This window comes from Nipponia nippon, unplaced genomic scaffold (assembly GCF_047370975.1).
Source record: "Nipponia nippon isolate SJK-2023a ecotype South Korea unplaced genomic scaffold, ASM4737097v1 scaffold_38, whole genome shotgun sequence".
NCBI classification, from domain to species: Eukaryota; Metazoa; Chordata; class Aves; order Pelecaniformes; family Threskiornithidae; genus Nipponia; species Nipponia nippon.
Window position 1 is genome coordinate 2353115 of NW_028262356.1, and position 26593 is coordinate 2379707.

At 68.6% G+C, this 26593-nt stretch overlaps 2 protein-coding genes across 2 annotated transcripts; both read left to right on the forward strand.

Annotated features, from left to right (window-relative positions):
- Positions 1-1664: 1664 nt before the first annotated feature.
- Positions 1665-12593, forward strand: CACNG7 (calcium voltage-gated channel auxiliary subunit gamma 7). The gene is made up of 6 exons (XM_087773202.1): positions 1665-1722; positions 3477-3680; positions 7389-7475; positions 8915-9055; positions 10503-10648; positions 12259-12593. Exons 2-6 carry the CDS (start codon positions 3485-3487, stop codon positions 12514-12516), a joined length of 828 nt encoding a protein of 275 aa, XP_087629328.1. The 5' UTR covers positions 1665-1722; positions 3477-3484; the 3' UTR covers positions 12517-12593.
- Positions 12594-19186: 6593 nt separating this feature from the next.
- On the forward strand, positions 19187-26242 carry CACNG8 (calcium voltage-gated channel auxiliary subunit gamma 8). Its single transcript, XM_087773193.1, has 4 exons — positions 19187-19464; positions 21106-21189; positions 23626-23766; positions 25511-26242. The coding sequence occupies exons 1-4, from the start codon at positions 19311-19313 to the stop codon at positions 26086-26088; spliced, it is 957 nt and encodes a 318-aa protein (XP_087629319.1). The 5' UTR covers positions 19187-19310; the 3' UTR covers positions 26089-26242.
- Positions 26243-26593: the final 351 nt, after the last annotated feature.

The following is a 26593-nucleotide window of genomic DNA, read 5'->3' on the forward strand; positions in this document are numbered from 1 at the left end:
TGGGGGACCCCCCTTTTTGGGGGTGGGGGGGGCTGGGACCCCTTGGGTGGGGGATGGGTGCCTGGGGGTCCCTTTTTGCGGGGGGGGGCTGGGACCCCTTGGGTGGGGGATGGGTGCCTGGGGGTCCCCCTTTTGGGGTGGGGGGTCTGGGACCCCTTGGGTGGGGGATGGGTGCCTGGGGGTCCCTTTTTGCGGGGGGGGGGGGGGTGGGTGGGTCCCCTTAGGGGAGGGGTGGGTGCCTGGGGTCCCCTTTTTGGGGGTGGGCGCGGCTGAGACCCCTTGGGGGGGGGAGTGCCTGGGGGTCCCCCCTTTTTGGGGGGGGGGTGTCCGGACGCCTGGGTCCACTTTGGGGGGAGGGGTGTCCCTTTTTTGGGGGGGGGGGGGTCGGGGTCCTCTTGGGTGGGGGGTGGGTGCTTGGGGTCCCTTTTTTGGGGGGCGTTGCCTGGATCCTCTTGGGGGGGGGGGTCCCCTTTTTGGGGGGGGGGGTGCCCGAACTCCTGGGTCCCTTTGGGGGTGGGGGCGCCTGAGTCCCCTTGGGTGGGCGGGGGGGGTCCCTTTTTTTTGGGGGGGGGGGGGCTCCTGGGGTCCTATTTGGGGGGTGGGGGCTCCTGGAGTCCCATTTTGGGGGGGGGGGCTCCTGGGGTCCCATTTTGGGGGGGTGAGGGGGTGCCCGGACGCCTGGGTCCCTTTGGGTGGGGGTGGGGGGGGTCCCTTTTTTTGGGGGGGGGGGGGGGCGTGCCGGATTCCTGGGTCCCCATCAGGAGGGGGAGGGGGAGGAGGAGGAAGAGGAGGGGGTGGGGGAGGGGCGAGCGGGCTCTGTCCCTTTAAGCGCGGCCGCCCCGTGACATCACGGTGGCCACGGGGGGGGGTGGGAGGGGGGAGCCCATCCCCCTCCCCCCACCCCCCCTCCCCACCCCCCACCCCCCCCCCCCCCACGGCCGAGGCCGCCGCCGCGCTCGGTGCGGCCCGTCCTCCGTCCGTCCGTCCGTCCGTCCGTCTGTCCGGCCTCCGCCTCCTCCAGCGCAGCCGCCGCCGCATCCCTCCCTCCGTCCGTCCGTCCGTCTGTCCGTCCGTCTGTCCGGCCGGCGCCCACCCGCGTCCCTCTGTCCCTCGCCTCCCTCTGTCCTTCATCCCGCCGCCCTGCGTCCGTCTGTCCGGCATCCCCCCCTCCACCGTGTCCGTCTGTCCTGCATCCCTCCATCACCTCCCTCCGCCGCGTGTCCGTCTGTCCCGCATCCCCCCCCCGCCGCGTCCGTCTGTCCCGCATCCCCCCCCGCGTGTCCGTCTGTCCCGCATCCCCCCCCCCGCGTGTCCGTCTGTCCTACATCCCTCCCTCCACCCCCCACCGACCCCGTGTCCATCTGTCCTACATCCCGCCCCCCCCCGTGTCCGTCTGTCCCGCACCTCCCCACCCCGTGTCCGTCTGTCCTGCATCTCCCTCGCCCCGTGTCCGTCTGTCCCGCACCCCCGTGTCCGTCTGTCCCGCACCCCTCCATCACCTCCCCCCCCGTGTCCGTCTGTCCCGCACCCCGTCCCCCACCCCCCGTGTCCGTCTGTCCCGCGTGTCCCCCCCACCCCGTCCGTCTGTCCGCTCCCGCCATCGCGTCCGTCTGTCCGTCCGTCGTCCGTGCCCCCCCCCCGTGCCCTTCCCGCGTCCCCCTCCCCCCCCCCCCGCTCCCATGGCGCCCCGGGCCCTGGGGACACCGGTGACGCCGTGAGCGGGTGAGGTCACGCGTGTGCGAGGTCACGCGTGTGCGAGGTCACGCGTGTGCGGGGCGGGCGAAGGGCGACGCGGGGGGGGGGGGGGGCCGTGCAAAGGGGCCCTGCGCGTGCAACGGGCACGCGGGCGTGCGCAGGGCCACGCGTGTGCGAGGCGTGCGAGGCCCCCCCCCCACCCGAGCGTGCGAGGCGCACACGCGTGTGCGGGGCGGGCTCAGGGCCACGCGTGCGCAGGGCGTTCCGGATCCCTCCGGAGCGTGCAAGGCGCACACGCGTGTGCGAGGCGTGCGGAGGGCAATGGCGGGGCGAGACCCGGCCTGAGCGCGCAAGGCGCACACGCGCGCGCGGGGCCACGTGTGTGCAAGGCGTGTGAGGCTTCCCTCCCGAGCGTGCGAGGCGCACACGCGTGTGCGGGGCGTGCGAGGGCCGGGCGTGCAAGGACGAGGCGCGGGGGGGGGGGGGCCGTGCCCGCGTGTGCGACGGCCGTCCCCGTGCACACGCGTGGCCCACGTGTGGCGTCCCGCGGGGGCAGCGAGGCCGGTCGCCGCACACGCGTGTTCCCCGTGTCCTCCCTGCACGCGCGTGTGCCCCCTCCCGCCCCCCCCACCCCCCCTGTACCCCCCTTCATGCCCCTCTCTCCCCCCAAGCCCCCCATTAGCCCCCTCCTGCCCCCCAACCCCCCCCAAACTGCCCAACCCCCCACCCCGACCCCCCAACCCCCCCAACCCCCCACCCTGACCCCCCAAACCACCCCACGACCCCCCCAACTCCCCTGTACCCCCCGAACTCCCCACCCTGACCCCCCAAACCCCTCCGACCCCCAAAATACCCCCTAAACCCCCCCATACCCCCAACCCCCCACCCCGACCCCCCAAACCCCCACCCTGACCCCCAAAATCCCCCCTTAAACCCCCGCATACCTCCCACCCCCCAACCCCCCACCCTGACCCCCAAAATCCCCCCAAACCCCCCAACCCCCCGACCCCCAAAATCCCCCCTTAAACCCCTCCATACCCCCCACCCCCCCACCCTGACCCCCAAAATCCCCCCTTCACCTCCCCCATAACCCCCACCCCCCACCCTCGACCCCCCAACCCCCCAAACCCCCCACCCCCTGACCCCCCAACCCCCCAACCCCCCACCCTGACCCCCAAAATCCCCCCAAACCCCCCCACCCCCCCACCCTGGCCCCCAAGATCCTCCCTTCACCCCCCCATAACCCCCACCCCCGCACCCTCGACCCCCCAACCCCCCAAACCCCCCACCCCCTGACCCCCCAACCCCCCCACCCTGACCCCCAAAATCCCCCCTTAAACCCCTCCGTACCCCCCACCCCCCCACCCTGACCCCCAAAATCCCCCTCAAATCCCCCCACCCCCCCACCCTGACCCCCAAAATCCCCCCTTAAATCCCTCCGTACCCCCCACCCCCCACCCTGACCCCCAAAATCCCCCCAAACCCCCCAACCCCCCACCCTGACCCCCAAAATCCCCCCTTAAACCCCTCCATACCCCCCACCCCCCCACCCTGACCCCCAAAATCCCCCCTTAAACCCCTCCATACCCCCCACCCCCCCACCCCCACCAACCCCCCACCCTGACCCCCAAAATCCCCCCCAACCCCCCACCCTGACCCCCAAAATCCCCCCTTAAACCCCTCCATACCCCCCACCCCCCTCCCCGACCCCCCCCCCGCCCCCCCCCGCCCCCCCCCCCCCCCCCCCCCCCCCCCCCCATCCCCCCCCCCCCCCCCCCCAGGGGTCAGGATGAGCTCCTGCAGCAGCCGGGCGCTGACGCTGCTGAGCAGCGTCTTCGGGGCCTGCGGGCTGCTGCTGGTGGGCATCGCCGTCAGCACCGACTACTGGCTCTACATGGAGGAGGGGGTGGTCCTGCCCCAGAACCAGAGCACCGAGGTGCGCATGGCGCTGCACGCCGGCCTCTGGCGCGTCTGCTTCTTCGCCGGTACGCGCCCCCGGTCCCCCCCGATCCCTCCCGATCCCCCGCGATCCCCTCCGATCCCCCGCGATCCCCCCCGATCCCTCCCGATCCCCTCCGATTCCCCCGCGATCCCTCCCGATCCCTCCCGATCCCTCCCGATCCCCCGCGATCCCCTCCGATTCCCCCGCGATCCCTCCCGATCCCTCCCGATCCCCCGCGATCCCCTCCGATTCCCCCGCGATCCCTCCCGATCCCTCCTGATCCCCCGCGATCCCCCCGATCCCCTGCGATCCCCCCGATCCCTCCCGATCCCCTCCAATCCCCTGCGATCCTCCCGATCCCTCCCGATCCCCCGCGATCCCCTCCGATCCCCCGCAATCCCTCCCGATCCCCCGCGATCCCCTCCGATCCCCCGCGATCCCCCCAATCCCTCCCGATCCCCTCCAATCCCCCGCAATCCCTCCCGATCCCTCCCGATCCCCCGCGATCCTCCCGATCCCCCCGATCCCCTCCGATCCCCCCAATTCCCCTGATCCCCCGCGATCCCCCCGAACCCTCCGATCCTCCTGATCCCTCCCAATCCCCCCAATCCCTCTGATCCCCTGCGATCCCTCCCGATCCTTCCTGATCCCCCGCGATGCCCCCGATCCCCCGCGATCCCTCCTGATCCCCCACGATCCCTCCCGATCCCCTGCGATCCCCTCCAATCCCGCCGATCCCCCGATCCCTCCAATCCCCCGTGATCCCCTGTGATCCCTCCTGATCCCCTGCGATCCCCTCCAATCCCCCCGATCCCCCGATCCCTCCGATCCCCCGTGATCCCTCCTGATCCCCCCGATCCCCCGCGATCCCCCCGATCCCTCCAATCCCCCCGCGACCCCTCCCGATCCCCCACGATCCCTCCCGATCCCTCCTGATCCCCTGCGATCCCCCCGATCCCTCCTTATCCCCCCCGATCCCTCCGATCCCCCCAATCCCCTCCGATCTCCCGTGATCCCTCCCAATCCCCCGCGATCCCTCCTGATCCCCCCTGATCCCTCCGATCCCCCCCCAATCCCCCCCGACCCCTCCCGATCCCCCCTCATGGGCACGGGGGTGGGGGGAGATGGCGGTGGGAGGGGGTGCCGGGGGCTCCCGCGGGATCGCTCGAGCTCACACAGGCACACAGGGCCTCATACAGGCTCCTATGGGATCACACGAGCTCACACGGGATCACACGGGATCACACGGGATCACACGAGCTCACACGGGCTCGTACGGGCTCGTACGGGATCACGCAGGCTCACACGAGCTCGCACAGGATCACAGGGGATCACTCGAGCTCACACGGGCTCGTACAAGCTCCCATGAGATCACACAAGCTCACACAGGATCACACGAGATCACGGGAGCTCACATGAGATCACGTGAGCTCACATGGGATCACATGAGATCACACGAGCTCACACGGGATCACACGAGATCACGGGAGCTCACACGAGATCACATGAGCTCACACAGGATCACATGGGAACACATGAGATCAAACAAGCTCACACGAGCTCACATGAGATCACACGAGCTCACACAGGATCACACGAGCTCACACAGGATCACACGGGATCACACGGGATCACACGAGCTCACACGAGATCACGGGAGCTCACGGGAGCTCACACGAGCTCACACGAGCTCACATGAGATCACACGAGCTCACACGGGATCACACGAGCTCACACGAGCTCACATGAGATCACACGAGCTCACTCGGGATCACACGGGATGACACGGGATCACACGAGCCCACACGGGATCACACGGGATCACACGAGATCACACGAGCTCACACGAGATCACGGGAGATCACGGGAGCTCACACGAGCTCACATGAGATCACACGAGCTCACTCGGGATCACACGGGATCACACGGGATCACACGAGCCCACACGGGATCACACGGGATCACACGGGATCACACGAGATCACGGGAGCTCACGCGAGCTCCCCCAGGCTCCCGCTCCCCGCGCTCTCCCCCGCGATCAGTGAGGGGACACGCGGGGACACCGGGGACGGGGGTCCTGGGGGGCTTGGGGGGACCCTATGGGATACGGGGGGGGATCCAGGGGGACCCTATGGGATATGGGGGGTCCTGGGGGGCTTGGGGGGACCCTATGGGATATGGGGGGGGATCCAGGGGGACCCTATGGGATATGGGGGGTCCGGGGGGCTTGGGGGGACCCTATGGGATATGGGGGGTCCTGGGGGGCTGGGGGGACCCTATGGGATATGGGGGGTCCGGGGGGCTTTGGGGGGACCCTGTGGGGTATGGGGGGTCCTGGGGGGCTTGGGGGGACCCTATGGGGTATGGGGGGTCCTGGGGGCTTTGGGGGGACCCTGTGGGGTATGGGGGGATCCAGGGGGACCCTATGGGATATGGAGGGTCCTAGGGAGGATCTGGGGGACCCTATGGGATATGGGGGGTCCTGGGGGGCTTGGGGGGACCCTATGGGGTATGGGGGGTCCGGGGGGGGGCTGGGGGTACCCTATGGGATATGGGGGGTCCTGGGGAGGATCTGGGGGGACCCTATGGGATATGGGGGGTCCTGGGGGGCTTTGGGGGGACCCTGTGGGATCCGGGGGTCCCAAGGGGACTTGGGGGGACCCTGTGGGGTATGGGGGGGATCCAGGGGACCCTATGGGATATGGGGGGTCCTAGGGAGGGTCTGGGGGGACCCTATGGGATATGGGGGGTCCGGGGGGGGCTTGGGGGGACCCTATGGGATATGGGGGGTCCTGGGGAGGATCTGGGGGGACCCTATGGGATATGGGGGGTCCTGGTGGGCTTGGGGGGACCCTATGGGATATGGGGGGTCCGGGGGGGCTGGGGGTACCCTATGGGATATGGGGGGTCCTGGGGAGGATCTGGGGGGACCCTATGGGATATGGGGGGTCCTGGGGGCTTTGGGGGGACCCTGTGGGATCCGGGGGTCCCAAGGGGGACTTGGGGGGACCCTGTGGGGTATGGGGGGGGATCCAGGGGCACCCTATGGGATATGGGGGGTCCTAGGGAGGGTCTGGGGGGACCCTATGGGATATGGGGGGTCCGGGGGGGCTTGGGGGGACCCTATGGGATATGGGGGGTCCTGGGGAGGATCTGGGGGACCCTATGGGATATGGGGGGTCCTGGGGGGCTTGGGGGGACCCTATGGGGTATGGGGGGTCCGGGGGGGCTGGGGGGACCCTATGGGATATGGGGGGTCCTGGGGAGGATCTGGGGGACCCTATGGGATATGGGGGGTCCTAGGGAGGGTCTGGGGGGACCCTATGGGATATGGGGGGTCCGGGGGGCTTGGGGGGACCCTATGGGATATGGGGGGTCCTGGGGAGGATCTGGGGGTACTCTATGGGATATGGGGGGTCCTGGGGGCTTTGGGGGGACTCTGTGGGATCCGGGGGTCCCAAGGGGGACTTGGGGGGACCCTGTGGGGTATGGGGGGATCCAGGGGGACCCTATGGGATATGGAGGGTCCTAGGGAGGATCTGGGGGACCCTATGGGATATGGGGGGTCCGGGGGGCTTGGGGGACCCTATGGGATATGGGGGGTCCTGGGGGGGTACTCGGGGACCCTGTGGGGTATGGGGGGTCCCGGGGGGGGGCTTGGGGCCCCTGTGGGGTATGGGGGGTCCTGGGGGGATCTGGGGGGACCCTATGGGATCTGGGGGGTCCCTGAGGGTGTGCCCCCCCCTCGCAGGGCGGGAGAAGGGGCGCTGCGTCGCCTCCGAATATTTCCTGGAGCCCGAAATCAACCTGGTGACCGAAAACACCGAGAACATCCTCAGTGCGTGGGGCTGTAGGGGTTCTATAGGGGGCTACGGGGGTTCTATAGGGGGCTAGAGGGGTTCTATAGGGGTTCTATAGGGGGCTACGGGGGTTCTATACGGGGCTAGAGGGGTTCTATGGGGGCTAGAGGGGTTCTAGAGGGGACTAGAGGGGTTCTATGGGGGCTAGAGGGGTTCTAGAGGGGTTCTATGGGGGCTAGAGGGGTTCTATAGGGGGCTAGAGGGGTTCTGTAGGGGGATAGAGGGGTTCTATGGGGGCTACGGGGGTTCTATAGGGGGCTAGAGGGGTTCTAGAGGGGACTAGAGGGGTTCTATGGGGGCTACGGGGGTTCTATAGGGGGATAGAGGGGTTCTAGAGGGGACTAGAGGGGTTCTATGGGGCTAGAGGGGTTCTATAGGGGGCTAGAGGGGTTCTATAGGGGGCTAGAGGGGTTCTATGGGGCTAGAGGGGTTCTATGGGGATAGAGGGGTTCTAGAGGGGACTAGAGGGGTTCTATGGGGCTAGAGGGGTTCTATAGGGGGCTAGAGGGGTTCTATGGGGCTAGAGGGGTTCTATGGGGATAGAGGGGTTCTAGAGGGGACTAGAGGGGTTCTATGGGGCTAGAGGGGTTCTAGAGGGGGCTAGAGGAGCCTACAGGGATTATATAGGGGGCTGCACGGGCCAGGGGAGGGCTGTATGTGGGCTCTAGGGTCTCGATATTGGACCAGGAGGGTTGTATATGGGTTATAGGGGCTATAAGGGTCCTATAGGGGCTATAAGGGTCCTATAGGGGCTGTGGGAGGCTCTATAGGGATGTGGGGGGGGGGTGTAGGGGCTCTCAAAGGGCTGTGGAGGGGGTATAGAGGAGGTGGGGGGTGTAGGGGGGCTCTGGTGGGGTGTCCATAGGGGCCCAGGGGTCTATAGGGGCCATGGGAATCCTTAGGGCTGGGGGGGCGGGGGAGGATATAGGGTCTGTGGAGGGGGCTATAGGGGCTGGGAGGGGGCTGGAGGGGTTGGGGTGGGTCCATAGGGGTCTGGAGGGGTCTAGCAGGGTGCAGGGGGCTATAGGGGTCTATGGGGGGCTATAGGGGACTATGGGGGGCTACAGGGGGCTATGGGAGGCTATGGGGGGCTATAGGTGGCTATGGGGGGCTATAGGGGACTATGGGGGGCTACAGGGGGCTATGGGAGGCTATGGGGGGCTATAGGTGGCTATGGGGGGCTATAGGGGCCTATGGGGGGCTATAGGTGGCTATGGGGGGCTATAGGGGCCTATGGGGGGCTGTGGGGGGCTATGGGAGGCTGTGGGGGGCTATGGGGGGCTATGGGGGGCTATAGGTGGCTATGGGGGCTATAGGGGCCTATGGGGGGCTATAGGTGGCTATAGGGGGCTATGGGGGGCTATGGGGGCTATAGGGGTCTATAGGGGGCTGGAGCCGGCTGCCGCCCCCCCCCCAGAGACGGTGCGGACAGCGACCCCCTTCCCCATGGTCAGCCTCTTCCTCGTCTTCACGGCCTTCGTCATCAGCAACGTGGGGCACATCCGCCCCCAGCGCACCCTCCTGGCCTTCGTCTCCGGCATCTTCTTCATCCTCTCCGGTGAGGGACCCCCCAGCACCCCCATACCTCCCCCAGGACCCCCCAGGGACCCCCCTATCTCCCCCAGGGACCCCCATATTTGCCCCAGGACCCCCCTATCTGCCCCAGGACCCCCCAGGACCCCCCTATCTCCCCCAGGGACCCCCATATTTGCCCCAGGACCCCCTATCTCCCCAGGGACCCCCATATTTGCCCCAGGACCCCCCAGGACCCCCCATCTGCCCCAGGGACCCCCCATCTCCCCCAGGACCCCCCATCTCCCCCAGGGTCCCCCCTATCTGCCCCAGGACCCCCCTATCTCCCCCAGGGACCCCCCATCTGCCCCAGGGTCCCCCTATCTGCCCCAGGACCCCCCAGGACCCCCTATCTCCCCCAGGGACCCCCCATCTGCCCCAGGGACCCCCCATCTCCCCCAGGACCCCCATATCTCCCCCAGGGTCCCCCTATCTGCCCCAGGACCCCCAGGACCCCCTTATCTCCCCCAGGGACCCCCATATTTGCCCCAGGACCCCCATATCTCCCCCAGGGACCCCCCAGGACCCCCCCATCTGCCCCAGGGACCCCCCATCTCCCCCAGGACCCCCCCATCTCCCCCAGGGTCCCCCTATCTGCCCCAGGACCCCCTATCTCCCCCAGGGACCCCCATCTGCCCCAGGGTCCCCCCTATCTGCCCCAGGACCCCCAGGACCCCCTATCTCCCCCAGGGACCCCCCATCTGCCCCAGGGACCCCCATCTCCCCCAGGACCCCCATATCTCCCCCAGGGTCCCCCCTATCTGCCCCAGGACCCCCCAGGACCCCCTTATCTCCCCCAGGGACCCCCATATTTGCCCCAGGACCCCCCTATCTCCCCCAGGGACCCCCCAGGACCCCCCATCTGCCCCAGGGACCCCCCATCTCCCCCAGGACCCCCCCATCTCCCCCAGGGTCCCCCCTATCTGCCCCAGGACCCCCTATCTCCCCCAGGGACCCCCCCATCTGCCCCAGGGTCCCCCCTCTCTGCCCCAGGACCCCCCAGGGCCCCCCTATCTCCCCCAGGGACCCCCCCATCTGCCCCAGGGACCCCCCATCTCCCCCAGGACCCCCATATCTCCCCCAGGGTCCCCCTATCTGCCCCAGGACCCCCCAGGACCCCCTTATCTCCCCCAGGGACCCCCATATTTGCCCCAGGACCCCCCTATCTCCCCCAGGGACCCCCCAGGACCCCCCCATCTGCCCCAGGGACCCCCCCCATCTCCCCCAGGACCCCCCCATCTCCCCCAGGGTCCCCCCTATCTGCCCCAGGACCCCTATCTCCCCCAGGGACCCCCCATCTGCCCCAGGGTCCCCCTATCTGCCCCAGGACCCCCATATCTGCCCCAGGGACCCCCCTATCTGCCCCAGGACCCCCCAGGACCCCCCATCTGCCCCAGGGACACCCCCCCCCCCCAATCTGCCCCCTTTTCCAGGGCTGTCGCTGGTGGTGGGCTTGGTGCTCTACATCTCCAGCATCAACGACGAGGTGATGAACCGGCCCAGCGGCTCCGAGCAATATTTCCAGTACCGCTACGGCTGGTCCTTCGCCTTCGCCGCCTCCTCCTTCCTCCTCAAAGAGGTGCGCACGCCTCGCACGCCCCGCGCACGCCGGCCTGGCACGAGGGGGGCACGGGTTTGCACGCGCGGCTGGGAACGGGGCAGGCGGCCGCCGGCGGGACCGCGCGCCCTCGCAAAGCGTTGCACGCTGTCGCGCGGCCTTGCACCCCCTTGCACCCCCTTGCACGCCCTTGCACACTGTTACAAACCCTTGCACCCCCTTGCACGCCCTTGCACGCCCTTGCACACCCTTGCACACTGTTACAAACCCTTGCACGCCCTTGCAAACCCTTGCACGCCCTTGCACACCCTTGCACACTGTTACAAACCCTTGCACCCCCTTGCACACCCTCGCACGCCCTTGCACACCCTTGCACACTGTTACAAACCCTTGCACCCCCTTGCACACCCTCGCACACCCTTGCACACTGTTACAAACCCTTGCACACCCTTGCACACCCTTGCACGCCCTTGCACACTGTTACAAACCCTTGCACCCCCTTGCACGCCCTTGCACGCCCTTGCACACTGTTACAAACCCTTGCACCCCCTTGCACCCCCTTGCACGCCCTTGCACACTGTTACAAACCCTTGCACCCCCTTGCACGCCCTTGCACGCCCTTGCACACTGTTACAAACCCTTGCACCCCCTTGCACCCCCTTGCACGCCCTTGCACGCCCTTGCACACTGTTACAAACCCTTGCACACCCTTGCACGCCCTTGCACGCCCTTGCACACTGTTACAAACCCTTGCACACCCTTGCACACCCTTGCACACTGTTACAAACCCTTGCACCCCCTTGCACACCCTTGCACGCCCTTGCACGCCCTTGCACACTGTTACAAACCCTTACACACCCTTGCACGCCCTTGCACGCCCTTGCACGCCCTTGCACACTGTTACAAACCCTTGCACACCCTTGCACGCCCTTGCACGCCCTTGCACACTGTTACAAACCCTTGCACACCCTCACAGACCCTTGCATGCCCTCGCAGACCCTTGCACGCCCTTGCACACCCTTGCACACCATTCCATGCCCTCGCATGCCCTCGCACACCCTTTCACACCCTCGCCCACCCCGTCCCCATCCTGGCAGGGTGCGGGTGTGATGTCGGTGTACCCGTTCACCCTCGCACACCCTCACCCACCCCGTCCCCGTCCCCGGCAGGGCATGGGCGTTGTGTCGGTGTACCCGTTCACCCTCGCACACCCTCACACACCTCTCCACACCCTCACCCACCCCGTCCCCGTCCCCAGCAGGGCGCGGGTGTGATGCCGGTGTACCTGTTCACCCTCACACACCCCGTCCCCATCCCCGGCAGGGCGCGGGTGTGATGCCGGTGTACCCGTTCACCCTCACCCACCCCGTCCCCATCCCCGGCAGGGCGCGGGCGTGATGTCGGTGTACCCGTTCACCCTCACCCACCCCGTCCCCATCCCCAGCAGGGCGCGGGCGTGATGTCGGTGTACCCGTTCACCCTCACCCACCTTCGCGCACCCTCACCCACCCTCACCCACCCCGTCCCCATCCCCGGCAGGGCGCGGGCGTGATGTCGGTGTACCCGTTCACCCTCACCCACCTTCGCGCACCCTCACCCACCCTCACCCACCCCGTCCCCGTCCCCGGCAGGGCGCGGGCGTGATGTCGGTGTACCTGTTCACCAAGCGGTACGCGGAGGAGGAGCTGTACCGGGCGCCGGCGGGGCTGCTGCGGCCGCGGCTGAGCGCCTGCTCGGGGCTGTCGGGGCAATTCCTGCAGCCCCGCGCCTGGCCCCGCGCCCGCAGCCCCTCCGACGCCTCCTCCGACGTCTCCATCCAGATGACGCAGAACTACCCCCCCGCCATCAAGTACCCCCAGCACGGCCACCTCTCCACCTCCCCCTGCTAGGGGGGGGGACGCGGGGACGGTGGGGACGTGGGGGCGGTGAGGGCAACGGGGACTTGGGGACAGTGGGGGGGGGGGCATGGGGATGATGGGGGACATGGGGATGACGAGGACTGTGGGGATGATGGGGGACATGGGGACAGTGGGGACATGGGGATGATGAGGACAATGGGGATGATGGGGGACATGGGGACATGGGGACAGTGGGGACATGGGGATGATGAGGACAATGGGGATGATGAGGGACATGGGGATGATGGGAGACATGGGGACATGGGGACAGTGGGGACATGGGGATGACGAGGACAATGGGGATGATGGGGGACATGGGGATGATGGGGGACATGGGGACATGGGGATGATGAGGACAATGGGGATGATGGGGGACAGGGGGACATGGGGACAGTGGGGACATGGGGATGACGAGGACAATGGGGATGATGGGGGACATGGGGATGGTGGGGGACATGGGGACAGTGGGGACATGGGGACAGTGGGGACAATGGGGAGGATGGGGGACATGGGGATGATGGGGACATGGGGATGATGGGGACAGAGGGGACATGGGGATGACGCGGGACAGTGGGGACATGGGGACGATGGGGACAATGGGGACAGCGGGGACATGGGGATGATGGGGACAGTGGGGACATTGGGACGATGGGGACAGCAGAGAGGATGGGGACACTGGGGACGTGGGGACATGGGGACGTTGGGGACATGGGGACAGCAAGGGTGCTGGGGCCAGTGGGGACATGGGAGCGGTGGGGACAGCGGGGAGGCTGGGGACAGCGGAGATGATGGGGACATGGGGGACACCAGGGACATTGGAGGTGCTGGGGACACAGGGGACACTGGGGACATTGGGGACAATGAGGGCCATGGGGATGACAGGGACACTGGGGACACCAGGGATGGGGCAGTTGAGACACTGGGGACATCGGCGCTGGGGCCACCAGGGATGGGGACATTGAGGGACATCTGGGGACGGAGACGCTCGGGGACATCTGGGGCCACCAGGGATGGGACAATGGGGCCACCAAGGATGGGGACATCTGGGGCCACCAGGGATGGGACAAGGGGGCCACCAAGGATGGGGACATCTGGGGTTGGGGACATCTGGGGCCACCAGGGATGGGACAAGGGGGCCACCAAGGATGGGGACATCCGGGGACATCTGGGGTTGGGGACCCTGCTGGGGACAAGGCCACCGCTGGGGCCACCGTGGCCCCCTCCCATCCTAGCCACCGACGGCCATCTTGTCACGCCAACCACGGCCAGCGGCGGATGGGACGTCACTCGGCGGCCATCCTGTCCTGCCACCATGGCCAGGGTGGCTCGGCGGCCATCTTGTCACCTCAACCACGGCCAGTGGTGGACGGGATGTGACTTGGACGCCATCTTCTCCTGCCACCATGGCCAACAAAGGACAGGAGACGGCTTGGCGGCCATCTTGTCACAGCAGCCATGACCAATGATGGGCGGGGTGAGCCTTGGCGGCCATCTTCTCCTGCCACCGCGGCCAACAAGGGACGGGACATGACTCGGTGGCCACCTTGTCCCATCAACTATGGCCAACAATGGCCAGGACGCAGCTCAGCGGCCATCTTGTCTGGCCACCGTGGCCAACGTGGCTCGGCAGCCATCTTCTGCCACCACAGCCAACGATGGTCAGGAAGAACCTTGGCGGCCATCTTCTCCTGCCACCACGGCCAATGATGGACAGTGTGAGCCTTGGCGGCCATCTTCTCCTGCCACCACGGCCAGTGATGAACACTGTGAGCCTTGGCAGCCATCTTCTCTTGCCACCACGGCCAACGATGGATAGGCAATGGCTAGGCGGCCATCTTCTCCTGCCACCATGGCCAATGATGGACAAGATGAGCCTTGGCGGCCATCTTCTCTTGCCACTGCGGCCAATGGTGGACAGGATGAGCCATGACGGCCATCTTCTCTTCCCACCGCGGCCAATGATGGACAGGATATAACCCGGCAGCCATCTTCTCCTGCCGCTCGGCGGCCATCTTCTCCCGCCAACCACGGCCAACGCCAGGCAGGATGTGACTCGGCCGCCATCTTTATTGCGTCCCCATTGACCCCTGGGTGCTGGGGGACCTCCCAGAAGAGGACCCTGAGAGTGATGGGGGGGTGCCCGGATCCAGACCCCCCCCAGGGTCTCTGCTGCTTTTGAGCCCCTTCGGCTTTAGCGATGCTTCGCCCCCCCCCTCCAAATTTAGGGTCTTCCCCTGACCTTTGAACTTTGCCCCCTGCCCCCCGCGTGGCTGGTCCACGGTGGGGTCAGCCCCTCCCAACGGCTGCCAGCTCCCATTAGCACAAACTGGGGGGGCAGGGGGGGCCCCAGATGCCTGGGTCCTTGCTGGGGGAGGGGTCCTAGAGCAATTGGGGGGGGTCCCGGATGCCTGGGTCCTTGCGGGGGGGTGGGGGACAGCTTTGGGGTGGGGGAGGGAAGGGAGACCCCAGATGCCTGGGTTCCCCAGTCCGGGGGGGGGGGAAGGACACCCCCCCCCCAATTTCTGTGGCAATAACCGGCTTCAATATGTAGCTTCCCCCCCCCCAAAAAAAAAAATAGAGGGGGGGGGCCGGGGGGATGGGTTAAACACCCCCAAAGTGGGGGCAGCGGGGGGTCCCGGTGAAGGGGACCCACAGAGCGGGAATGGGGCTGGGGGGGGGGGGCATTGAGCCCCCCCCCCCCGGGGTGTGGGGGCCCCCCCGGGTTTGCCCCCCCCCGCTGTACGATATGTAAATAGGGATCGATGCGACCTCAATAAAGACATTTCAAACTACACCCCCCCCCCCGAAACCCAATTAGGGGCTGGGGGGGGGGCAATTAGGGGGGCTGGGGGCCAATTGGGGGGGGCAATGGGGGGCTGGGGGGGGGCAAAGGGGGGCGGGGAGCCAATGGGGGGTGCTGGGGAGGGCAATTAGGTGCTGGGGGGGCAATGGGGGGTGCTGGGGGGCAAAGGGGGGCTGAGGGGGCAAAGGGGGGCTGGGGGGCAATGGGGGGCTGGGGGGGCAATTAGGGGCTGGGGGGGCAAAGGGGGGCTGGGGGGGCAATGGGAGGTGCTTGGGGGGCAATTAGGGGCTGGGGGGAATAGGGGGTGCTGGGGGGGCAATTAGGGACTGGGGGGCAATGGGGGGTGCTGGGGGCAATTAGGGTGGGGGCAATGGGGGCAATTAGGGGCTGGGGGGCAATGGGGGACTGGGGGGCAATTGGAGGGGAACGGGGGCTGATGGGGGCAATTGCAGGGGACAATGGGGGACTGGGGGGCAACTGGGGGGGCAATGGGGGGGTGATGGGGGCAATTAGGGGCTGGGAGGGCAATGGGAGGGGGAGCATGGGGGGGGTGTGGAGCAGCTCAGCCCGCCCCCCCCGCGCTGCAGGGGGCGTGGCCACGCCGTTGCTAGGATACCAGCCAGCATCCCCGTCACCATGGCAACCTCGCGGCGGGATGCAGCTGCCCACGGACCCGGTCCTCTCCCCCCCCCCAATTTCCCCTTAGCCCCTCCCCTCCCACGCCCCGCCCCAATGCTGACGTCACTCCCGAAGCTTCCAGGCTCCGCCCCGCACCGCTTCGCCCCCCCCCCCCCCCCAGGATCGGGGGGCCCCGCCCCCCCCGCTACCCCCCCCCCCCCGCCCGCGCCCGCTGCAGCCGCGCCCGGACCGGCACCGGTACCGGCACCCCCGGGACCCCCGGGACCCCCCGGCACCCCCCGGCACCCGCACCCCCGGGACCCCCCGGCACCCCCCCGGCACCGGCACCCCCGGGACCCATCCCCCCGAACCGGCACCGGGACCCCCCAGGCACCGGGACCCCCCCCCCACCGGCACCGGGACCCCCCAGGCACCGGGACCCCCCCAGCTCGACCCCCCCGGCCTCCCCAAACCGGCGTCTGAGAAGGTAACGGGGGAGCAGCGTTTTGGGGGGGCTCCGGGGGAGGTAGGGTCGGGGGGGGGGAGCTTGGGGGGGCCCTGAGGGGCTTTGGGGGGGCCCTGGAGGGGTGGGGGGCAGACAGGGGCTCTGGGGGCTTTTTAGGGGGTCCTGGGGGTGTTGGGGTCGGGGGGGCTCCCGGGGGGACCCTAAGGGGCTTGGGGGGGGGGGCCCTGGGGGGTGGGGGGGCAGACAGGGGTCCTGGGGGAGCCTGGGAGCTTTTGGGGGGTCTTGGGGGGTGTTGGGGTCCGGGGGGGTTGGGGGGACCCTGCGGGGGCAGACAGGGGTCCTTGGGGCTTTTTGGGGGGTCCTGGGGGTTTTGGGGTCCTGGGGGGCCCTGGGGGCTTTTGGGGGGGGGGGGTCCTGGGGGGTTTTGGGGGGCAGAGAGGGGTCCTGAGGGGTTTTTGGGGGGTCCTGGAGGTGTTGGGGTTCGGAGGGGGCCTGGGGGGCCCTGGGGGTTTTTGGGGGGTCCTGGGAGGTATTGGGGTCCAGGCGGGGGTCTTGGGAGGGCCTGGGGGTTTTTGGGGGGTCCTGGGGGTGTTGGGGGCCCTGGGGGGGCCCTGGGGGGGTCTCGGGGAGCAGAGAAGGGCCCTGAGGGGGTTTTGGGGTACCCCGGGGGGCTGGAAGCAGTTTGGAGGATTTGAGGGGGCTTTGGGGTCTCGGGGGGGGGAACCTCGGCGGCTTTTGGGGGGCCCTGAAGGGTTGGGGGGGCACAGCGAGGCCCTGGGGGCTTTTGGGGGGCCCTGGGCGGTCTTGGGGGATGGTGAAGGGTTTTGGGGGTCGCTGGGGGCTTTGGGGGTGCCCGGGGGTGTTGGGGGTCCTTGGGGGGGGGGGGGGGCAGCAAGCTTTGATTGAGGCTTTTGGGGGGCACTGGGGGTTTTGGGGGGTCCTGGGGGTTTTGGGGGGGCAGGGAGTGGTTTTGGGGGTCCTGGGAGGTTTTGGGGGACCCTGGGGGTTTTGGGGGGGTCTTGGAGGGCAGAGAAGGGTGTTGGGGGGCTGTAGGAGCCGGGGGAGGGGGCTGGAGCTTAGGGGGGGACCCTGTGGGGTTTGGGGGGGCTGGGGGGAGGGTGGCTTTTGGGGGGCCCTGGGGGGGGCAGTGGGGGGAGATGGGGGCACCTGGGGGGGGGTGCAGTGCTTGGGGGGGGGGCATTTCCCACCCCATTTTGGGGAGGGCGGGGGGTCCTGGTTGGGGAGAGGGGCAGGGTAACCTCCCCCCCCCCCAACATGGCGGGGGGACCCAGGGGGACCATGTGCACACGCGTGTGCGCGGCGGTGACCGCCCACACGCATCTGCGCGCGCCCGCAGCCACGCGCATGCTCCGACACGCGTGTGCGCGCTCCCGCAGCCACGTGCACGCTCTGACACGCGTGTGAGCGCTCCCACGTCCACGTGCACGCTCTGACACGCGTGTGCGCGCTCCCGCAGCCACGTGCACGCTCTGACACGCGTGTGAGCGCTCCCACGTCCACGTGCACGCTCTGACACGCGTGTGTGCGCTCCCGCAGCCATGTGCACGCTCCCGCATCCACGTACATGCTCCGACACACCTATACACGCTCCCACATCCATGTGCACGCTCTGACACACGTGTGAGCGCTCCCACATCCACGTGCACGCTCCGACACGCGTGTGTGCTCCTGCATCCCTGTGCATGCTCCGACACGCTTGTGCGCGCTCCCGCAGCCACGTGCACGCTCTGACACGCGCGTGTGTGCTCCTGCATCCATGTGCACGCTCCGACACGCGTGTGCACACCCCTGCATCCATGTACACGCTCCGACACGCGTGTGCGCGCTCCCACATCCGTGTGCACGCTCCCAGATCCTCGTGTGCGGTGCCGTACACGCGTGCGGGCACGCTTACACCCGCGTGCGCGTGGCCGTGCTCCCTCGCACGAGCGTGACGGGCTTTACCCGCCCGCGTCCACGCTCGCCCTCGCACACGCGGCCTCGCACACGCGTGTGTGCCGCCGTGGGGGGCCGTCCATCCAGCCCGGGTGGGCGCAGCCCCGCCGGTGAGTCACCCGCCGGTGGGTGCCCGTGTCCCGTGTCCCCCCCCGCGCGCGCGCCGCGCCGCCGTGAGTCAGCGCGCGGGGCGGGGCGGCGCACACGCGTGTGGCGAGCAACGGGCGCGAGGGCTCGTACGACAACCCCACACCCACACACACACCCCCCCCCGCCATCCGCGGCGGGGGGACGCCACGATGCACGAGGCCCAGCGTCCTCGCGCGAGGCCCTCGTGCGAGGCCCTCGTGCGAGGCCCTCGTGCGAAGCCCTCGTGCGAGGCCGTCCCCCTCTCCGTCTCCGCAGCTCGCTGGCCGTCACGGAGGAGCCGCCGGCGCCTGTCGACGTGCGAGGCCGCGGCCACGTCCCCCCTCCATGGACTCGGCCCCGGGCGTCGCTCGCCCCCCCCCGGGGCCCTGAGACGTGGCGGGGGGGCAACCCCGGACGCTTGGGTCCCTTCCCAGCACCCCCGGGCTGCGGGGGGGGCGTAGGGATCCCGAAAGCGGCACCCCGACCCCTGGAGCCCCTCCTCATCCCCCCAACCCCCAGCGGGGTGTAAAGGGGTAAAGTCCGGGGGTCCCAACCCCCCCCCCCCTCCCCCGGGTGCCCCCCGCCGCCCCCCCGCACCCTCCCCCCCTCCCCGCCCCGGGGCGCCTGGGTCCCCCCTCTGTGGGGGGGGGTCGGGGTGCAGCCGCCCGCTTGGGTCCCCCCCCCCCCCCCCGGGCCGGGGTCCGGTTCAGGCTGGAGTCGCTCAAGCGTTGGAATGGGGAGGGGGTGGTTTGGTGTGAGAAGGGGGTGCAGGTGCTGCTCACCACGGTGGGCGCCTTCGCCGCCTTCGGCCTCATGACCATCGCCATCGGCACCGACTACTGGCTCTACGCCCGCGCCTTCATCTGCAACACCAGCAACATCTCCGGCGAGGACGCGGCTCATCGCGACCGTCGCGATCCCGGCGGATTGACCCACTCCGGCCTTTGGCGGATTTGCTGCCTCGAAGGTGGGGGGGGGGGAGGGGGGGCACCGTCGGGGGGAAGCGCGCAGCTTCGTGGCGCCGGTGAGGGGTGGTCGTGGCGCTGTCGGGGGGAAGCGCGCAGCTTCGTGGCATCATTGGGGAGGTTCGTGGCACTGTTGGGGGAAGCTCGCAGCAGCGTGGCATCGTTGGGGGAGGTTCATGGCACTGTTGGGGGAAGCTCGCAGCAGCGTGGCATCATTGGGGAGGTTCGTGGCACTGTTGGGGGAAGCTCGCAGCAGCGTGGCATCCTTGGGGAGGTTCATGGCACTGTCACGGGAAGCTCGCAGCAGCGTGGCACTGTTGGGGGAAGCTTGCAGCAGCATGGCATCATTGGGGAGGCTTGTGGCACTGTTGGGGGAAGCTCGCAGCAGCGTGGCATCATGGAAGGGAAGCTCGCAGCAGCGTGGCATCGTTGGGGGAGGTTTGTGGCACTGTTGGGGGAAGCTCGCAGCGTCATGGCATCCTTGGGGAGGCTCATGGCACTGTCGGGGGAAGCTCGCAGCAGCGCGGCGCTGTCGGGGGCAGCTCGTGGCGCGGTCGGAGGTGGCCCCTGGTGTCCCCGTCCCGTCCCCGTGATGTCCCCATCCCCATCTCCCCCGTGTCCCCGTGCCCCCCGTGTCCCCGTGTCCCCCGTGTCCTTGTCCCCGTCCCCCCCCGTGTCCCTGTCCCCATGGTGTCCCCGTGATGTCCCCGTCCCCCCCGTGTCCCCATCCCCCCCGTGTCCTTGTCCCCATCCCCACCGTGTCCCCATGGTGTCCCCATCTCCATGGTGTCCCCATCCCTGTCCCCAAAATGTCCCCATCCCTGTCCTCGTGGTGTCCCTCTGATGTCCCCATCCCTGCGGTGTCCCTGTCCCCGTGATGTCCCTGTCCCCGTGATGTCCCTGTCCCCGCGATGTCCCTGTCCCAGCGATGTCCCTGTCCCCAGCCCTGTGATGTCCCTGTCCCCATGGTGTCCCCATCCCTGCGGTGTCCCTATCCCCGTGATGTCCCTGTCCCCATGGTGTCCCTGTCCCCATGGTGTCCCCGTCCCTGCGGTGTCCCTGTCCCAGCGATGTCCTGCCCCTGTCCCCACGGTGTCCCCATCCCCATCTCCATCCCCATGATGTTCCTGTCCCCGCAATGTCCCCGTCCCCACGATGTCCCCATCCCCACAGAGTCCCCATCCCTGCAGTGTCCTCATCCCCGTCCCCATCCCCGCGGTGTCCCCGTCCCCACGGTGTCCCCATCCCCATGGTGTCCCCATCCCCATCCCTGTCCCTGTGGTGTCCTCATCCCCACGGTGTCCCCGTCCCCACGGTGTCCCCATCCCCATGGTGTCTCCGTCCCCGCAGTGTCCCCATCTCCATCCCCATCCCCACGGTGTCCCCATCCCCACGGTGTCCCCGTCCCCACGGTGTCCTCGTGGTGTCCCCGTCCCCATGGTGTCCCCATCTCCGTCCCCGTCCCCATGGTGTCCCCATCCCCGTCCCTACGGTGTCCCCGTCCCCGCAGTGTCCCCATCCCCATCCCCATCCCCACAGTGTCCCCATCCCCACGGTGTCCCCGTCCCCGCGGTGTCCCCGCGGTGTCCCCGTCCCCGCGGTGTCCCCGTGTCCCTGCGGCAGCCGTCCCCGTGTCCCCGCAGGCCTGAAGCGGGGGCTGTGCCTGAAGATCAACCACTTCCCCGAGGACATGGAGTACGACCACGACAGCGCCGAGTACCTGCTCCGTGAGTCGCCCCGGCAACCGCCCCGCCGTCACCCCGGCAACCGCCCTGCATCACCCCGGCAACCGCCCTGCCATCGCCCTGGCAACCGCCCTGCATCATCCCGGCAACCGCCCTGCATCACCCTGGCAACCGCCCTGCTATCGCCCTGGCAACCTCCCCGCCATCGCCCCGGCAACCGCCCCACCATCGCCCTGGCAACCACCCTGCATCACCCCGGCAACCGCCCCGCCGTCACCCCGGCAACCGCCCTGGCATCACCCCGGCAACCGCCCTGCTATCGCCCTGGCAACCACCCTGCATCACCCTGGCAACCACCCCGCTATCACCCCGGCAACCGCCCTGCCATCGCCCTGGCAACCGCCCTGCATCACCCTGGCAACCACCCCGCTATCACCCCGGCAACCGCCCTGCCATCGCCCTGGCAACTGCCCTGCATCACCCTGGCAACCACCCCGCTATCACCCCGGCAACCGCCCTGCCATCGCCCTGGCAACTGCCCTGCATCACCCCGGTAGCCTCCCTGCTATCGCCCCAGCAACCGCCGTGCATCACTCTGGCAACCGCCCCACCATCGCCCCAGCAACCACCCTGCATCACCCCGGCAACCGCCCTGCTATCGCCCTGGCAACCGCCCCGCCATCGCCCTGGCAACCGCCTTGGCATCACCCCAGCGATGGCCCAGCGTTATCCCAGCATCGCCTCGGCAACCGCTGTGGTATTGCCATGGCAACCACCCTGGCATCGTCACGGTGATGCCTTGACAACCGGCTTGGCATCGCCCCGGCAACTGGGCTGTCATCATCCCAGTGATGCCCTGGCGTTGCCATGGTGATGCCCCAGCAACCGCCCTCGCGGCGCCCCGGCAACCACCCTGGCAACCGCCTCAGCATCATCCTGGTGATGCCCTGGCGTTGCCCCGGCAACCGCCCCAGCATCACCCCAGCAACTGCCCCAGCTATGCCGTTCCCATGGCAACCGAGTCTCTAGCCACGCCCCCTAGCAACGGGGCTCCCATGGAACACACCCCCCCCCCATAGCAACCGGGCTCTCTTGGCAACAGGGCGGGTCTCCTAGCAACGGGGATCCCATGGCAACGCCCCTCCCCTAGCAACAGGGATGCCGGGGGTCAGGGTTCTGCCTTCTGATTGGCTGCTGGCCTCAGAGTGGTGGAGGGGGGCTGCGTTCTGATTGGCTGCTTTGCTAGGAAGCCTGCCCTGCTGATTGGCTGATGGTCTAACTCCAGCGAGCACGTACCCGGTTCTGATTGGCTGTGGCTCCGGGCAGGGGGGTTGCCCTGGGGTTTGATTGGTTGGAGGTGCAGGGCACCCTGTGCCCCTATTGGCTGCTGGTGTCAACGGACCTGGAGATCCTGTGCTCTGATTGGCTGCTTCCCTCCCCCCCCCCCCCCTTAAGAAATTCTCCTTTCCAGTTGGCTGCTGGTCTCAGAGCCACAGGAGCCTCTGTGCTCTGATTGGCTCCTGACCGGAGCCCTCTTTTCTCCTCATTGGTTCCCACCCTCAAAGATCTCTCTTCTGATTGGCTAATGCCTTTAAGGGCTCCCTTTGGCTGGGGGCTGACGGATCCCTATGGGGCTCGCGGGCTCTGATTGGCCGCAGCCTGGGAAGCTCCCATTGGCTGGTGTGGGCGGATCTCAGCCTACCTGTGGGCTCTGATTGGCTGGGGGCTGATGGATCCCAGGGTGCTCGTGGGCTCTGATTGGCTGCCAGCCTGGAGGGCTCCCATTGGCCAGGGCTGACAGATCCCACACTAATTGTGAGCTCTGATTGGCCGGCTACCTTACAGATTCCTATTGGCTGGGGCTGACAGATCCCATGCCATTAATGCGCTCTGATTGGCCGCCAACCCAGGGGCTCCCATTGGCCGGGGCTAACAGATCCCATGCTATTCATGTGCTCTGATTGGTTCCCAGCCCTGGGGCTGCCATTGGCCAGGGCTGACAGATCCCCATGCTATTCATGCGCTCTGATTGGTCGCCAGCCCCGGGGCTGACAGATCCCACGCTATTCATGCGCTCTGATTGGTCGCCAGCCCTGGGGCTCCCATTGGCCGGGGCTGACAGGTCCCCATGCTATTCATGTGCTCTGATTGGTCACCAGCCCCCGGGCTCCCATTGGCCGGGGCTGATAGATCCCCACGCTATTCAGGAGCTCTCATTGGCCATCTATGTCCTACTCTCCCATTGGCCGGGGCTGATAGATCCCCACGCTATTCGTGAGCTCTGATTGGCCATCTACCTCCTAGTCTCCCATTGGCCGGGGCTAACAGATCCCCCACTACCCCTGAGCTCTGATTGGCCATCTACCTCCTAGTCTCCCATTGGCCGGGGCTAATGGAGCCACGATTCGCGGGCTCCGATTGGCCGCCAGCCCCGGGGCTCCCATTGGCCGGCTCTAACGAGGGGGCGGGGTCCCGCAGGGGTGGTCCGGGCCTCCAGCATCTTCCCGATCCTGAGCGCCGTCCTGCTGCTGCTGGGGGGGGTCTGCGTGGCCGCCAGCCGCCTGCGCCGCGCCCGCACCAGCCTCGTCCTGGGCGCCGGCATCCTCTTCGTCGCCGCCGGTCAGTGGGGGGGGGGGGGAGGTGTCCCTGGGATCCCTGGGGTCCCCGATCCCAGCCAGGACCCCTCGGGGGGTGAGGGAGGGTCCCCTGCGTCCCAGGGAGGGTCCCTTGGGAGGGGGTGTCCCCCTAGATCCCGGTGAGGATCCCTGGAGGGGTCCCTAGATCCCAGCGAGGATCCCTGGAGGGGTAGGGGTCCCCCATATCCCAGGGGGATCCCTTGAGGAGGGGTCCCCGATCCCGGGAAGACCCCTCGGGGGGTGAGGGAGGGTCCCCTGCGTCCCAGGGAGGGTCCCTTGGGGAGGGGGTGCCCCCCTAGATCCCAGCGAGGATCCCTGGAGGGGGTGGGAGGGTCCCCTAGATCCCAGGGGGATCCCTTGGGGGGGGGTGTCCCCCACATCCCAAGGGGATTCCTTGGGGAGGGGGTCCCCGATCCCAGCCAAGATCCCTTAGGGGGAGGGAGGGGGTCCCCTAGATCCCAGGAGGATCCTTGGGGGGGATGGGGGGGTCCCCTAGATCCCAGAAGGGGGGAGTGTCCCCTCAATCCCAGAATCCACTGGGGGGCCCAATCCCTGCCCGGGGGGGATGCTGCTGGGGGGGGGGGGTCCCGATCCCAGGAGGATCCCGGGAAGGGGGGGGTGGGGGGTCCCCTGGATCGCGGGAGGAGCCAATGGGGGGCACTGGGGACCCCCGTGGGTCGGGGACCGGGGCTGCAGCCCTGAATGGGCCCCGTGGCACCTGCCTGTCCCCTGCCCGTTCCCTGCCTGTCCCCTGTCCCCTGCCTGTCCCTGGTCCCCTGTCCTTTGTCACCTGCCTGTCCCTTGTCCCCTTGTCCCCTGTCCTTCATCCCTTGTCCCTTACCTGTCCTCCATCCCCTTGTCCCATCCATGTCCCTTCTCCTCCATCTCTTGTCCCCTGCCTGTCCCTTGTCCCCTTGTCCCTTGTCCCATCCCATGTCCCCTGTCCCTCATCCCCTTGTCCCTTGTCCTACGTCCCCTGTCCTTCATCCCTTGTCCCTTGTCCCATCCCCTGTCCTCCATCCCTTGTCCCCTGCCTGTCCCTCATCCCCTTGTCCCTTGTCCTGTCCCATGTCCCCTGTCCTCCATCCCTTGTCCCTTGTCCTCCATCCCTTGTCCCATGTCCCCTGTCCTCCATCCCTTGTCCCTTGTCCCATCCCCTGTCCTCCATCCCTTGTCCCCTGCCCGTCCCTTATCCCCTTGTCCCTTGTCCTGTCCCATGTCCCCTGTCCTCCATCCCTTGTCCCTTGTCCTCCATCCCTTGTCCCATGTCCCCTGTCCTCCATCCCTTGTCCCTTGTCCCCCCTCCCCTGTCCCCCGCCCGTCCCTCATCCCCTTGTCCCTTGTCCTGTCCCATGTCCCCTGTCCTCCATCCCTTGTCCCTTGTCCCATCCCCTGTCCTCCATCTCTTGTCCCCTGCCCGTCCCTCATCCCCTTGTCCCTTGTCCTGTCCCATGTCCCCTGTCCTCCATCCCCTTGTCCCTTGTCCCATCCCCTGTCCTCCATCCCTTGTCCCCTGCCTGTCCCTCATCCCCTTGTCCCTTGTCCTGTCCCATGTCCCCTGTCCTCCATCCCTTGTCCCTTGTCCTCCATCCCTTGTCCCCCATCCCTTGTCCCCTGCCCGTCCCTCATCCCCTTGTCCCTTGTCCCATCCCTTGTCCCCTGTCCTCCATCCCCTTGTCCCTTGTCCCCCCATCCCCTTGTCCCTTGTCCCCCCCCGTCCCCCCCAGGCCTCAGCAACATCATCGGGGTGATCGTCTACATCTCGGCCAACGCGGGGGACCCGGGGACGAAGAGGGACGAGGACAAGAAGAGCCATTACTCCTACGGCTGGTCCTTCTACTTCGGGGGGCTCTCCTTCATCCTGGCCGAGGCCATCGGGGTCCTGGCCGTCAACCTCTACATCGAACGGCACCGCAAAGCCCGGGGGGGACCCGGGGGGGGGCCGGGACCCCCCCCTCCCCCTCCGCCCCCCCGGGTCCCCCCCGGTCCCCGTCCTCGCCCTCGCCGTCGGTCTCGCTCCAGTTCTCGCTCCAGCGAACCGGGGCGTTCGCGGGATGCTTCCCCTCCCCCTCCGCCCCCCCTTCCCCCACCCGGGAAATCGGGGGGGGTCGGGGGGGGGCCTCCCCCGGCCGATATCTCCATGTACACCCTCTCTCGGGAGGGACCCCCCGGGCCGCCCCCCCCCGGCACCCCCGGACCCCCATTTTTGCAGTTGCATAATGCCTTTGGGAAGGACCCCCCCGGGGGCCCCCCCGACAGCGCCTCGGGGACCAGCACCCTCAACCGCAAGACCACCCCCGTCTAGGGGCACCCTGGGACCCCCCCGGGCCCCCTGGGACCCCCACGACCCCCTAGGACCCCCCCCCCAGGGACCAGCACCCTCAACCGCAAGACCACCCCCGTCTAGGGGCACCCCTGGACCCCCTGGGATCCCCCCAAACCCCCTGGGGCCCCCTGGGCACCCTCAGACCCCCCTGGGAACCCCCTGGGACCCCCCAAACCCCCTGGGGCCCCCTGGGCACCCCCAGACCCCCCCCTGGGAACCCCCTGGGATCCCCCCAAACCCCCTGGGGCCCCCTGGGCACCCCCAGACCCCCCTGGGAACCCCCCGGGACCCCCCAAACCCCCCTGGGGCCCCCTGGGCACCCCCAGACCCCCCCTGGGAACCCCCTGGGACCCCCAAACCCCCCTGGGGCCCCCTGGGCACCCCCAGACCCCCCTGGGAACCCCCTGGGATCCCCCAAACCCCCCTGGGGCCCCCTGGGCACCCCCAGACCCCCCTGGGAACCCCCGGGACCCCCCAAACCCCC